We start from the raw sequence: 13,433 nt of genomic DNA, 5'->3' as shown, positions 1-13,433 counted from the left end.
CTAAAGGACGGAGTGAGAGGCAGTGGGAGGATGATAGGACGCAGGCGAGTGCGGGGAATCTAGAAATGCACATTTAAGCTGGAAAAAAGGGCACGAAAGAAGTGTTTACACCAGAAATTGTAAATGAATTAGGTGTTTCAGTGGGCAAATAACGGTGGAACAGCTGGAACAGCTGGAGCTACGATAGCGTCCTCTGTTTTGAACCTTCCGTCTTCCTGTTCCTGGTAAAGGTCACGGAATTCCCAGTGCAGACGCACCACTGGGACCAGCTTGGACACGTTTGTCCTGTGCGTCCAGAAATGTGTTTTCTTTCTTCTTTTGCCACCGCCGAGTTGAGGCGCTCGTAAACAAAAGTGATTGAAGGCGTGTGTGTGCGTGTGTGAGTGAGCGCTTTATGGGAAGGCCCCAGGTAGGGAACGTCTGCTCCGCCGCACAATGGAAAACAATGCTTCCGCGTTGTGATTCCATTCACACGCGACCACATTCGTAGCTGGGAGATCTCTCCGGGTTATTAGCGCTCCCGTCATCGCTTTGAATCCCAAACAATGAGCACGGCGAGGGCCGCATCTCGGGCTTTCATTCAGGGCCGGTGAGATAAATAGCCGCGGGCGCGCTCCCTGTCTCGCCGAGTGGGCAAACGGGGGATGATTACAGCCGGCGTGGAGTCCTTATTCAATATCAGATCCGGACGGAAGGAGCGTGTGCACGCAGATGACTCCGACGGTGAGGCTGGAATCGTTATTGCTGCCAGGCGTGTGTGTGTGTGTGTGTGTGTGTGTGTGTGTGTGTGTGTGTGTGTGTGTGTGTGTGTGTGTGTGTGTGTGTGTGTGTGTGTGTGTGTGTGAGGCCACCGGAGCGGCTCCGTGTGCGTCGCACGGCTTTTATCCACGTCTACCGCTCATTGTATTGTATTGTAAAACGCGCGTGCGACCCCCCGTCGCGTATAAATCCGCCGCTCGCGTTTATGAGCGCGCGGGAAAGCCTCTGGGTGGTTCGGTAATGACTTTATCAAACAGGACTCCCTACGAGCGGCCGCTATTAGATAGTTTGTGAGTTATTGTTGCGAGGGGAGGCAACACGACTGCCGGGTATTAAAAAAAGGGGGGATTTATGGACGCGGCGTCCGCTTCCGGCTCCTCCTCAGCACCGGTACCGGGCCCCGCCGCCGCCGCCGTCGATCGGCGCTCCGCTCCGGCCTCCGACCCGCTCGCGCCCGTTACTCTGTTCCCGCAGTAACAGCAGCGAGACGTAAAACCAACAGGCTCATGGCCGCTTTGGGGAGATTACGCAAAGCCAGATAATTGGGTTTAATAAGCACTAAGGCAAATAAATGCTGAGCGGGGATAAAACAAGCCGCATTGTGCCGTAAAGGCTGTGAATTATTCATTCCTCCAGCAGCCGCCGCGTCTAAGAGCATCTTCCTCCATCCAGAGTGGAACGGATCCCCGTTCGACAGCTACAGTAGTGAGTTTCACTTCGTTGTTGCTGCGTTACATAAACCACACGTGTAGCTCATTTGTTTGGTTACCTTGAAGCTCCCTCTCCTCCGCTGCTGCCTGATGTTTGTGCGCCTGCTCTAGTCCTGACGCTAATTGCACCAATTAGCGGCGCTTTGATGCGCAGTCCCAGTCTCAGACTCTGATATCTGCCACCTTCTCCGGTTTTATTCCCCTCCTCACTTTGTCTAGTGGAGCCGACATCACACTAAACTCCATGGAAAGTCTGGCAGTTTAATGCAGGCAGCGTCAGTGCGTTCATTTTAACGAGCAGACCTAATTGTTCTCCACAGCGCCAATTTAGAGGACTGTTTTTATCTTCAGTTGAAGGATGTCAAAATCCCTTTGTTCCTGTTTCTACGGGTGATGGAAATGTTTATGTCAGTGTGATTTTTCCCAGACGCTGAAACGATGATGTTACAGGTGCTTCCCGCTGTTTCTCTGATATGTTTCATCAGCACAAACCGGAGTCTAGACTGGACTGGATGACGTGAGCAGTCGTTACTGTCTCAGAGGCTGTTCGGGAAGTAATGAGTGTTGGAAAACAGAGCGAGACTGAAACGTTGGTTAGAAAAGCCGGAGAAAGCAAAATGCAAGAAAAAAATCAAAAGCCGCCCACCCACACCGTCACTTAAGGTCTCAGCTGCACTGAGTGAGCAGGGACAAACAGAACCGGGCCTCTTGCGTTGGCATTCGCAGCACGTGGACGCAAACCGTGGGGTCGTTTCGCTGTTTACGGCTGAGGCTGCAGCGCTCGCATCCGTCTGCTGTGAAGCCGGGCCGACCCGGCGGCCTCTCTCCCTCCTCTCTGTTTAGTCTGCATCACACACGCTTACTCACTGCGGGTCCAGGTCCGAGCTAAACTCCAGCTCAGCCTGTTTACAGAAAGATTCTGGCTCAATGGTACAACCTTTGTACCGCGGAGCGTGTAAAATATACAAAAATACACCAAGGGCTAAATATTTTTCTCATTGTTACAGAGAGGAATCTGGCTTCAAGTGTTTTTGACACTAAGCTCTAACACTAATAGTTAATTTGAAAAGAAAGGAAGCTCCAGCCTTTATATTCTCATATTTGATGTCCTTGTTGAGTGGATGTCTGTTTGTGTGGCTGCGCTACTGACGTAATGTAACAATGGCTTCTGTGACTGACAGCTCTGAATCTGCTCCACAAGCTCAGATGAATGTTTTCAAAGTGCACCATGTTTTCTGCTTCACGTTCCGCTTTGACGCCTGAACGCGCCAGCGCACCCGTAAGGAAATATTTAACACGCGGGATGAGAATGAGAAAAACAGATAAAGACAATGAATAAGACAAGGAAATAAAAAGGATAAGTAATGAAACTGGTGACAAGTGAGGGAAGAGAGACAAAAGTGACGCTTGTGTCAGAGCTCGCAAGAAAACACAAAGGTGTCTATTGACAAAAAGGATGAATAAAGGAGCCAAAAAGAGGCCAAATGAATAGAATGTGGAATGAAATCGCATGACACGTCCCGAGACTGACAGCTGGAATGAAAAGCGACAGCAGCAGGATGATCAAAGGCCAAAACAGGAGGGAGATTAGAGCCGACGAGGAGGAGACACGGGAGGAAGGAGCCGCGGGCGAAGCGCAACCGGCGTCGGCCGCGTGGAAACGATGCACAGTGATAGGTGGCTGATCTGAGAGGAGTTGGGCTGCAGCGCTGAAGGCGCGGTTTCATCAGCGGTGTTTTCCACACGTAACGGTCAGAATGACGTTTCCAACCATCGCCAGCGTTCCAGAGCAGCTCCTGCTTTAATTTACACCCTTTCCAGGGCACCGGTAGCACTGTTGTAGTGGGGATCGCAGATGGAGCCGTCGCCATGGCAACCTGGCAGCCAACACCTTCACCGGAGCCTCGCAGGTTTTAGGGACCTGGGTGTTGGAGGTTCCTGTGCAACACGGCTGACTCGCGACCGCGTTCAAAGAGCAGGTTCTAATTTGAGCTAATTCGGGCCTTTAACCCCCGTTAGGCTCGTTTCAGCTCCGATCCGAACGCGTTCCCAGCTCAGTGCCAAAGCCGCGGTGCTGCCACACGTACCAGCTTCCTTACCAACTGTCAAGGGTACCTTTTTACCCTGAACTTTGGAGGGTGGAAATAAAAGAAGAAGAAACACCCACAATGAGAAACTGGAGCGACTTCTAAATTGCATCATTTCAGCTGACGTGATCGGTTTTCATAATAATTTCCATTTAGGCTTTTTTTTAATTTAACACATTACGATTCACATTAACATAATTGTGTAAAAACTGATACAGAGACTCAGACACACAAAGGGAAGAAATGTCGGAGACGGAGAGTGAAAAAGGAGACGGAGACAGAGAGGAAGCGAGCGATCGGCGGGGGAGTGATGTGCGGCTCAGGTGGAACAAAGAGGACGGGATGAAAACGGACTCAAAAGCCGCTGTCAGACCAGAATACACGGACATGAACGTTGCAGCGCTTCCCCGGAACCGTCACGTCTCCGCTGCCACCACGTCTCCAGCGCAGGTTCAGGGTCATGGCAGCGATGAGACAGTCCCGCCGTGTCCTTGTCGTCGCCTTCGCCCTTTGCTGATGTGGATCCACCTCCAATCAACACGTCCGGTTCGCTTTGGCCTCTTGTCATTAACTCTTTCCTTTCATGCTGGTTTCCCTTCGAGTCCTCTGGTGGCTCAGTTCTGTGTGAACATGACTCTTTGTGACCCCCCCCCTCCTCCCCCCAATGAGGAAGACTCACCCACTGTGCTCCTTAATTATTAACGTCTCTGCTTCGTGTCTCCTGCTCCACTGGTTCCCACCAGTTTACCAGGAAGCAGCTAAAGCCTGTGCGTGAGTTTACTCTGAACCGTCTCCATCTGTTCCTGCTGAAAAGACAGTTGCCATGACGACACGTGACGTTCCCCATTAGCACATGTTGAACTCACGACTTCCGTCGGGTCAAGGAGCCCCGTCGGTGACGAGGTCACGGACTCTGTTTACGTCCTCCTCCCCTCTGTTTGGGGCAGAGTTCACCAGCACCTGCTGTATATTTAGACCTTCCTGTGGTGAGGGGATTTTTTTAGATCAGTGTCACTGTTGATTCGTGGTTTCCCTGGGTTTGATTTGGATATTTGCTGACTTTCTGCGTCACCGCCTTCTGCCTCCATCGTGTCTGTGCTGGTGGGACTGCGCGGTTCCAGGTTCTCTAGAGCCTCACACTCATGTTGTTGGATGTTCTGCAGCGCTGACAGAACAGCAGCGCCCCCTGACTCTGTCCCCTTTCTGCTCTGGCCTTTTGCTCACTTTCTAAATGAAATGATGCAAGAAAAGCAGTGACCTCAGGACAAGACGTGACACAGAGTGTTTCAACATATGTGAAGTCTGAGTGAGTAATTGTGCTTTAGGTCAAAGCTCTCTCACTGGAAATCTTTTTATTGCTTCCGTCAGATTATTCTTCTGAAGTTCTAATACTAATTGTGAACATTTTCATACCTATATGCTCAATTTATTTTTTTTTAAATCAGACAAATATAAGACTACATATTTCTGGGGACAACATAATTTCTGTTTAGAAATGTATTTGTTGATATGGATTTTTAAAGTGTTTCTTTGAAGAAGAAGCCGGTGAATGGAATTTTTTCGGAGCTAGAGATGATCAACGTTTCTGTACAACGTGTCTGAACCGTTTTACTGTTTCCAGGTGTAAAGTGATCGTGTGCTTGGATGAAGCGTCGCCTAAGCATCATTAACTGCTGCAGGAAAAAAAAAAAGCTGGCGAAGCCCCGTCGGGAAAAATGGTTTGTGTTTTATGCAAAAGCGGCAGGTTTCACATGAAGTGGCTCAGAGGCTGAGGAGACAGCGTAGCTGAGGAGGCATTCGGACACGCGGCTCTGACAGCGTGGCCGTCTCTCTCTCTCTCGCTAGAACCGGGTCGCGCCGCGTCCTCCGCTTCACGCTGCTCGTCTCGTGTCGTGTCGTACCCGACGCGCTGCCTCTGCTTCTCCATCACTCGACCTGCGGCTCTTTGATGTGGTGCACGGCGCCCTCGCCCCCCGCTGGGCTCTGTGCCCAGGCAGCTGCTCTGCTGGCCCGTACGGCTGCAGACGGGTCCAACCGGACACCGACTGACCCAGAACCACGCAAACGTCCAGCTGTTGTCAGAGACTCTTACCTGAGGTTCTTTTACCCTCTGAATAGTTTCCTTTTCTACCTTCTGTACTAACACACGTGTGCACACGTTGGTTTTACTTCCATATTTTGAGGTCGCATAGCTTATGAGGCCGAAGGTGACTGAGTAAATAGAAGCACGGAGCAGAAATGACTTCATGAAGAACAGTGAAGCCTGCAATAAAACTGAATAAACAAAACACACCTCCAGGTTTTCATCGGCCGTGGTTGAGTAGAGGTACACAGACGTTTTGGGCCTAAAGACCCTGGAACTCTCTCCTCCTTTGGGCTTTTCCCATCAGGCGTGGTGGTTATTGGCAAATTACGGCACGACCCAGCATCGCTGTGACAGCAAAGCAGCTGTACGCGACCCAGAAGCATGAAACGAACCAGAACGCGCCTGGTCCCATGCAAGGAAGCTAGTAAATATAATAAAATCCTTCATGTTATATGAGGGGGGGTCGCATGCAGATGTGTTGCCTGTTGCTGCCGCTTTCTGTGGTGAGAGGTGAAAAGAATGCAGCTACGTGTCATAGCAACCGCTCCGATACCGGTCCCCTCGGGTCGAGGTGACGCTTTCAGCTCTAATCACTGCTGCTCTTGAGGACGCGGCCGCTCCCGCGTCACTTTTTAACGGGCGAGTCACACAGCGTGAGACTCTGCCACAACGCACGTGTCCGTGGTTTCACTGACCCCGGACCAGCTGGTTTCATGTCATCATATAATCTCAAATTCCAATTGATTGATGGTTATGTCGTGTGTGTGTGTGTGTGTGTGTGTGTGTGTGTGTGTGTGTGTGTGTGTGTGTGTGTGTGTGTGTGTGTGTGTGTGTGTGTGTGTGTGTGTGTGTGTGTGTCCGAGGTCAATAGGTCGTTTCCAGGTGTTGGAGGTCTCCTGCTCAACAGGCCTCACGTAAATCTGCGTCATCGTGTTTAGAAATAAAGTGAGAGATTAACTGTGTGGCGTTAAACCCGCAGAGGGATCCGGCGTTTCTATTATCGTTTCTACCGCCCGATGTCCCGCCACGGAGAACGACCGCATTAATCAGGGCCGCGTCGTGACTGCGCGTCGGAGGCGAGGATTAACCGTCTGTGTCATCTGAGGGAGAGACGGCAGTTCCCCCCGAAACAGTGCCAAACAGCAATTTGCTGAGATAAAACGGGCACGAGACGAGAGAGACGTCCTTCTGCTGTAAAAAAAAAAAACCCAAAACATGTGATTTCACGCTGGCGAAATATGATACAATTACTCTAAATGAATTTAGAGTTTAAATTTAAACAATTTGTCTGACAGTTTAACTGCAGTTTATTCTGGAACCTTTTCTCTTCAACACATCTGCGTTTCCCAGGACAGAGAATTAGATAATAACGAGTGGAGTATGAGGGAATGTTGCACATTCTCACGTTTCATGCGCGTTCCCAGCATTTGGGAATGAACTGTACATGTCTGGGGGGGGGCTGAGGCCTTGGATCACACCCGCCTCGCATTCCTGGTGATTCTCCTAGAGAAGCCTGTGAAACTGGAGTTCTGTCAATGAGCATCAGTGCTACAATAAATCTAGAGTAGACGCAGGTCAAATACAATAAATGAGCATTGAAAGAGAAAACCCCTTTCTACTATTCTCAGCTCTTCTTGTTTTTTTTATGTCTGTACAGTAACTGTGAAGCCACAGCGCTGACTCAAAGCTGTGGGAAACGGCTGCTGTGCCTCAGAGCTAACGCTGCTTTTATCCTGTGTGTGTGAGAGCAGGAAACAGCTGGAACTTTCCTAATATCAGTCAGTCTGGTCTCCGGAGCGCGGGGAGCGTCTGCAGTTGTTTGGAGTTTTGCTGCCAGCAGCTGATCACATGAAAGTGGTTTTTTTTACGGAGGCGGCGTGAAGGGGGAAATGTGTCACTGCCGGCCGGACCCGTCCCTCATTCAAAAGCATCAGTCCTTTGACCAAGACACAGTAAAGAGCGATCACGGCAGGATGACTGTTGCTGATTAATCAGGTTTTAATTTTATTAAATGGAAAAAAAAAGAAAAATCACACACCGGTACTTATGTGCACGTGACATGACTCAAACTCCGCCCTTTTTCTGTCAAATCCGCAGAAAGCATCACGCCAGTGTGGCGTTAGGGAGGCTGTAGTTGGATTACAGCTGAATGGAGCTGAATGGAGTGGAGATGATATGCCATTAAAGCTTCATCTGACGCCTGGATGCTGTTCACGCTCCCTTTAATTCTGGCTCCATGTCTTCTATCTGTCTGCCGCGTTCGCTCACCGTGTGACGCAACCCTGTGATTTACCGCACCTCTCGGTCGCTTGCTTCACTCGGTGCTTTCCAGCGTCATCAGGTGAGGCGAGGGCCGGAGACGACGGCCCACCAGCGACAGCCGTAGTTTCCTCCAAAGGGCTTTTATGTCTTCCTGTAAATCAGCTGATTCCTAATTTAAACCCGGGGACGGTGGAGCGTTACACTCCGGTGTCAGGTTACGCCTCTCTGCCTCCCTCCACACACACACACGCACACACACACACACACACACACACACACACACACACACACACACACACACACACACACACAGGTCCAGGATCAGCCTGATGAACGCAGCTTGAACAATGGACCCCGTCTAATGAGTAACAAGGATAACAACATCTTTTCCATTAGTGGTAACGAGCATCTGTTCATCGCATCCTTTCGCCTTTTCCTGCTCCTCCACAGTGAGCTTGGAGTCGTCCCCGCTGCCGTGCGTGCCTTTGAGCCCCGGTGGGTCAGTCTCAGCACTTCCTCTGCAAATTACGCGTGGACATGGTTTATGCCGTTTGCAAAGCTGCGCGTAAGCAGTACAGTTAATTGGAGGTGTGCTTAGTACAGTAAATTATGCCAGCGCGTCTCCTCTAATATTGACATTTGTATGAATAAAGTTGCCTCGCTGCAGTTGCGGCTGCCAAGGATGTGTGGGGGTCAGACGGGCCAGCTGTGCCGCCTCCCGGTTGCTATTTATCACCCTCTTGTCTGTGTCCGTCCTCCCTCTCATCTCTCGCTCCCCGACCCCGCGTCTCCTCCTCCTCCTCCTCCTCCTCCTCCCTCCTCTCTTTTCTTACTCCTCCTCCACATCTCTCCTGCACCTCTCCTCCAGAGGGTAAATAGTGGATTTACAGTAATGCAGGACGGCGAAGCTTTAAAACGAAGCGCCGCCGTGGCTTGTATTACCACAGTCGCTGTGAAGACATGACTCACAGCGCGGGATCCTGACAAACAACGCAAGCGCCCGGTTACAGCAGCTTAAGCCAAACATCTCCAACTGGGATCGGCTCAGCGACGCCGTCAAGGATTTTCACGCCCTCCTCTGTTGAGTCCGTGTGGGACGGACTTAGTGGAACTCTGTCTCTAGCTGTTAGTCGTCCCGCCCTGTGGCTGCGTCTCTATTTTAGGCTTTTCGAGCCGTCGCGTTGCTGAGGTCAAGGAGGTCGACTGTACTTTGACAGCACTTGTCATATGTAAAGTTTAGGTTTCCCTCTCTGTCCACGTAGCAAAAGTTGACATGACAGTTAAATCTGGACTCACCGGAAGAAACACAGCGGCTGCTTAATTAGAGCGCTTATTTTGTGAGAAGTGTTGCTATTTGTGTCAGACTGTCTGGGAAACGCCGGCTTTTATAATAACAAAGGTCTGCTCGGCTCGTTTGCTGGACTGAGCTCGGAGCTTCTTTGCATTTGCGGTTTGTCTCCGGACCTCCTTTGATTCGGGCGTGTGTGTGTCGGTTTGATTTCCTGTACGCGTGACCTTGCATATGCATGGGGGGGGGGCGCTTTGCATGCGCTTCTCCACCCGCGTGAACGATGACGTTCGCACCTTCGGCCTGTCTGGGCCGACGGCGTCGCAGGAGGTCATTGGGAGAGTGTTGCCTAAACGTGTCCCATCATTAAGCAACGATGAGCTCCTATTATGCACCTACACGTGCTGGATGTGCAGAGATCCAGACGTGAAGCAAACTTTCACCACTGTTATGTGAAATCCGCGTAATTACAGTTTGGTTCATGCCTATATTATATTGACTTTAATTAAAGGATTAAAGGATTACACGCTACTCCGCATTCTTCCACCTCTTGGGCTCAGAAGCACTTCCAAAACTCGCCGATACCGATTAGGAACTGCATCGTCATCGGGCTGAACGCGCGGCCCACTCCTGTTTTGGTGGAGGTCTTGGAGGCAGAGCAGCGTTCGCAATAAAAGCACCAGCTGTTGTCCATATTTACGCGTCCCTGTGCGTGAGTGAGGACGGCGTCCGTCGCTTTCCTCTCCGACCTGTCGGGCTTTTCTCAGCGTCCTGCACTTCCCCCAGGTCGATTTTCACCCGCGTCATAAAAGCGATGCTGCGGTTGCCGTTCTCCCCCGCTCCATCGTAACCGCCGTCTCCAGACCATAAATCCCGCCGGGTGCCACGTCGCGTGCCCTCATTACTTCTTGTTCACATCGCAGCGGAGTCGGCGGCGATTCGTGTCACAAAACGTCTCATCGGGGAAGAGGTCCTGTGATTGCTTCACGCGCGGTGTCAGACCAGCGCGTCAGTGAAGAGTTTACGATGCAGACGTTGGTCATCGTCCCGAAACGCGTCAGTCAGCGGAGTTTCTGGGGTTGCTGGAAGGTTGCTAGTTGGATTCCCGCAGTTTCTGCTTCGTAATGTCCCAGTTCTCTCACGCAGCACTTTAAGGACTCAACTAGTTAACTGATGAGGTCATTAACAGTAGATTGGTGGAACCAAACACACTTCAAACCCAAAGCCTGAAAAAACTCAAGGGGTCAAATATTTTATAATTCAAATTCCACCTGAGTCTGAACCGTTAATAGTCGTCGGGCTGTGTTGTGTACTGTAGGTGCAGCAGCTGGGAGGCCCCGTTCTGTTGGTTTAACCTTGAATACACACACACGCAGCATTGTACAGACTGCCTACTACTTTAAAGGGCCCGTCCCGCTCCTCAAGCTCATGGTCCGCATCACTAATCGCACCCTGCTCAAAAGTGAGGTCATTATCTCCGGGCCTCAAATGCAGCTTTTGCATAGCCTCTATATTTGCACTTGCTTCCTTTTTATTTAAATGACTTCCATTGTGTGTTTTTCGCCCCCCCCCCTCTATTTCTTTCCTGGTCACTGAGTTCAGAGTCACTGTGCTCTTTACTGTAGAGATGTAAAGATATGTCATGTTCACCAAAGTTCACTCATCCTGCTTTGGAAGTATATGATTCAAACTTTAAGTTAGTGAAGTTTAACTTCTGATTTCTGATGAAATTGAAACAATTACCAATAGTTTGTCCGAAACGAATGAAACGAGTCATAACTCGGCCGCGTTTCACTCTGACTGATGCTTTCGCCGTTTCAATGGGCTCTTTGTAACGTGTCTGAGCTAGAATCAGGTGTCACGGCGAGGGAGGAGGGGCTGTAAATATTTAAAAGGTGGCTCATCGTTTCTCTCTGCCCTTCCACAGTGTGTGTGTGTGTGTGTGTGTGTGTGTGTGTGTGTGTGTGTGTCTCATTCATTCATGCATACCCAATGTAAAACTCCATTATGCATGTATGAAGGGGAGAGGCGCGTACTGTCCATTCATCTCTCCCCATCAGGGGTCTCCCTCTTATAACGGCCGTGTCCTTCTCTCTCCAGCTGAGCCGCTCCCTCTCATGGACCTGTGCCGGCGTGCGGCCCGCCTGGCGATGGGGCGCGAGCGGCTGCAGGACATCGAGAGCCTCCCCCTGCCTCAGGCGCTGAAGAATTACCTCCAGTACCAGTGACCGGCACCAGTGAGAGTCATCTGGGCTACGAGGACGCGAACCGCGCCACCGTCAAGACGAATGAAAGGAACTCATTAAGAGATGCGAGGGGGGCTTGATGGATGGAGGGCTCCCAGGCTGACGATGGATGGAAAGTGGGCGGACGAACTGACGGTGGAGATCCAGGAATTTCAAATATGAAGGCTGAGGATGCACCAGCTTCGTTCTCATTCATTTCGGACTCGATACTAATTACTGATGACTGTTTCCCATCGGTTCCCCGCTCATCAGGCGAGAACGGCACATTGGCAGAACGACCAGCGCCCCCTGGTGGTGAGGGGGCAGGAGTACACTAACCCTACCGCGTCCGTGGAGGCCTTTCTGACACAGTGGCTGCTGCTGGTTCACCACAGCGTGCGTTCACCGCTCTCCACCGGCTGCAGATGCTCCTGCATGAGATGCGTTGCTGGGAGTTCGCGCTGGGGGGGGGGCTCTTTTCAGACACGTCTCCCTTCAGTTTCATTATCCGTTATATCAACGTCTGCTCTTGCCTTATGTGCCACGATTGCACAACGTTTGGCAGCTACTAGCAACGAGTGGGGAAATAATGATTAAAGGGTTTTTCCTGGCTGCAGCAACGAGAGATTTCACACTTCACACGTCCTCGCGCGGTTTATTTTAATCCTCTGCTGTCTGTTTTTTATTATAATGTGCCGACAGCGGCGGGGTTTTCACCGGGTGTCCTCCCGTTCGCTTTATGGCCCCGTGAAGCGTTTCTATATGCGGGACATTCATGACTGACTCGCCCAACTCACACTTGGGCAATGATTTAGCTTTTAAAATCTCCCCTGCCTCGCGTCACCCGGCGACATGAAAGGTTTTTTTATAGTTTTAGTCTTTAACACCTTAAATGCACCGACTGGGCATGTGACCTTCACACACTGATTGTTGGTGGAAGTATGTGACGGACCTGTACTGTACACAGCTCACATGCTGCTGCTGCCTTTGCTTTAATGTAACAGTACTCAAGCGTTACCACAGCACATACGAGGGGCTGCGTGTCTGAAAAGGGCTTCGCAACACAAACGGGCCCAATGACCTGCGCTCCACGGCGACTTGAGCCTCAGCCGACACTAAGTCATGTCTTATGATGTCAGCCACGACCAAAGTGTTTCCTACTAAGCCATGGAGTCTTTTTTTAACGGACTGCAGGTCGTGGCAGGCTGCAGCGTGACCAGGAGCCTCGCCTGCTGTTTGTAGCACCCCGCTGTAGCTACCGGACCAGTACCGGTACCAGACATCATCTGTCTGCTCACCGCGTCTGTGAGAGAGGGCTGTGAGACACACGCACACGCACACGCACACACACACACACACACACACACACACACACACACACACACACACACACACACACACACACACACACACACACACACACACACACACACACACACGCACGCACACACACTGTAGACCAATCATGGTTGTCTTTCCTAAAAAGCTTGAGTCACTTTCTTTTTTACATCTGAGTTTGTATCCTGTATAATTATCATTAATATTATTGAGTGTGGAGTCTGATTCTGATGACGGTTATGTTTATTTAATGCAAATTAGCTGTATGTTGTTTTTTTACTGGTCACAGATGGTTACATTCAGGTAAAATTAGTACAAAATGGCTTTGGATGAAGGGAGAGCGAAATCACAATGTTTTTCTTTGATGCTGCTTTTTATTATTTCTATTATTATTATTATTATTATTATTATTATTATTATTATTATTGTGCTGGTCCATTGGATGGGCAGAAAGGACCTCAGAAAAGTAGTTGAATGTATGGATCTACGGTGGAACTGATACATCAGAGGTGAAATGTGAATAAAAGCCAAGTGAATTTGACAATGATGTGTCACTGTGTTTAAGAATGCTTACTAAAATACTAGGGCCATTTAAAAACATCTAGCAGTAAACCAGGGAGAGAAAGAGCTGCAGCGTGGTGCAGAGGAGCCTAATGTTCAGCTGGGGTCCACACACTG

The 13,433-nt window shown here is 50.3% G+C and overlaps 1 protein-coding gene across 6 annotated transcripts in view; it reads left to right on the top strand.

Moving 5' to 3' along the window:
• Nucleotides 1-13,299, top strand: part of LOC114844471 (SPRY domain-containing SOCS box protein 4-like) — a 37,064-nt gene extending 23,765 nt beyond the window's left edge. For 3 of the 6 annotated variants that reach the window (XM_029131856.3, XM_029131858.3, XM_029131857.3), the window contains one exon: nucleotides 11,293-13,299. In XM_029131856.3, coding sequence (XP_028987689.1) covers nucleotides 11,293-11,420 — 128 coding nt within the window. In that variant the 3' untranslated portion in view covers nucleotides 11,421-13,299. The other 3 variants (XR_005896892.2, XM_055503633.1, XM_041068164.2) reach the window with 3 other exon arrangements.
• The last annotated feature ends 134 nt before the right edge of the window (nucleotides 13,300-13,433 follow it).

The sequence above is a fragment of the Betta splendens genome, chromosome 17 (genome assembly GCF_900634795.4).
Source record: "Betta splendens chromosome 17, fBetSpl5.4, whole genome shotgun sequence".
In the NCBI taxonomy this organism is placed as follows: domain Eukaryota; kingdom Metazoa; phylum Chordata; class Actinopteri; order Anabantiformes; family Osphronemidae; genus Betta; species Betta splendens.
The sequence above is the reverse complement of the archived record's forward strand: the minus strand, read 5'-3'. Positions and strand labels throughout refer to the sequence as shown.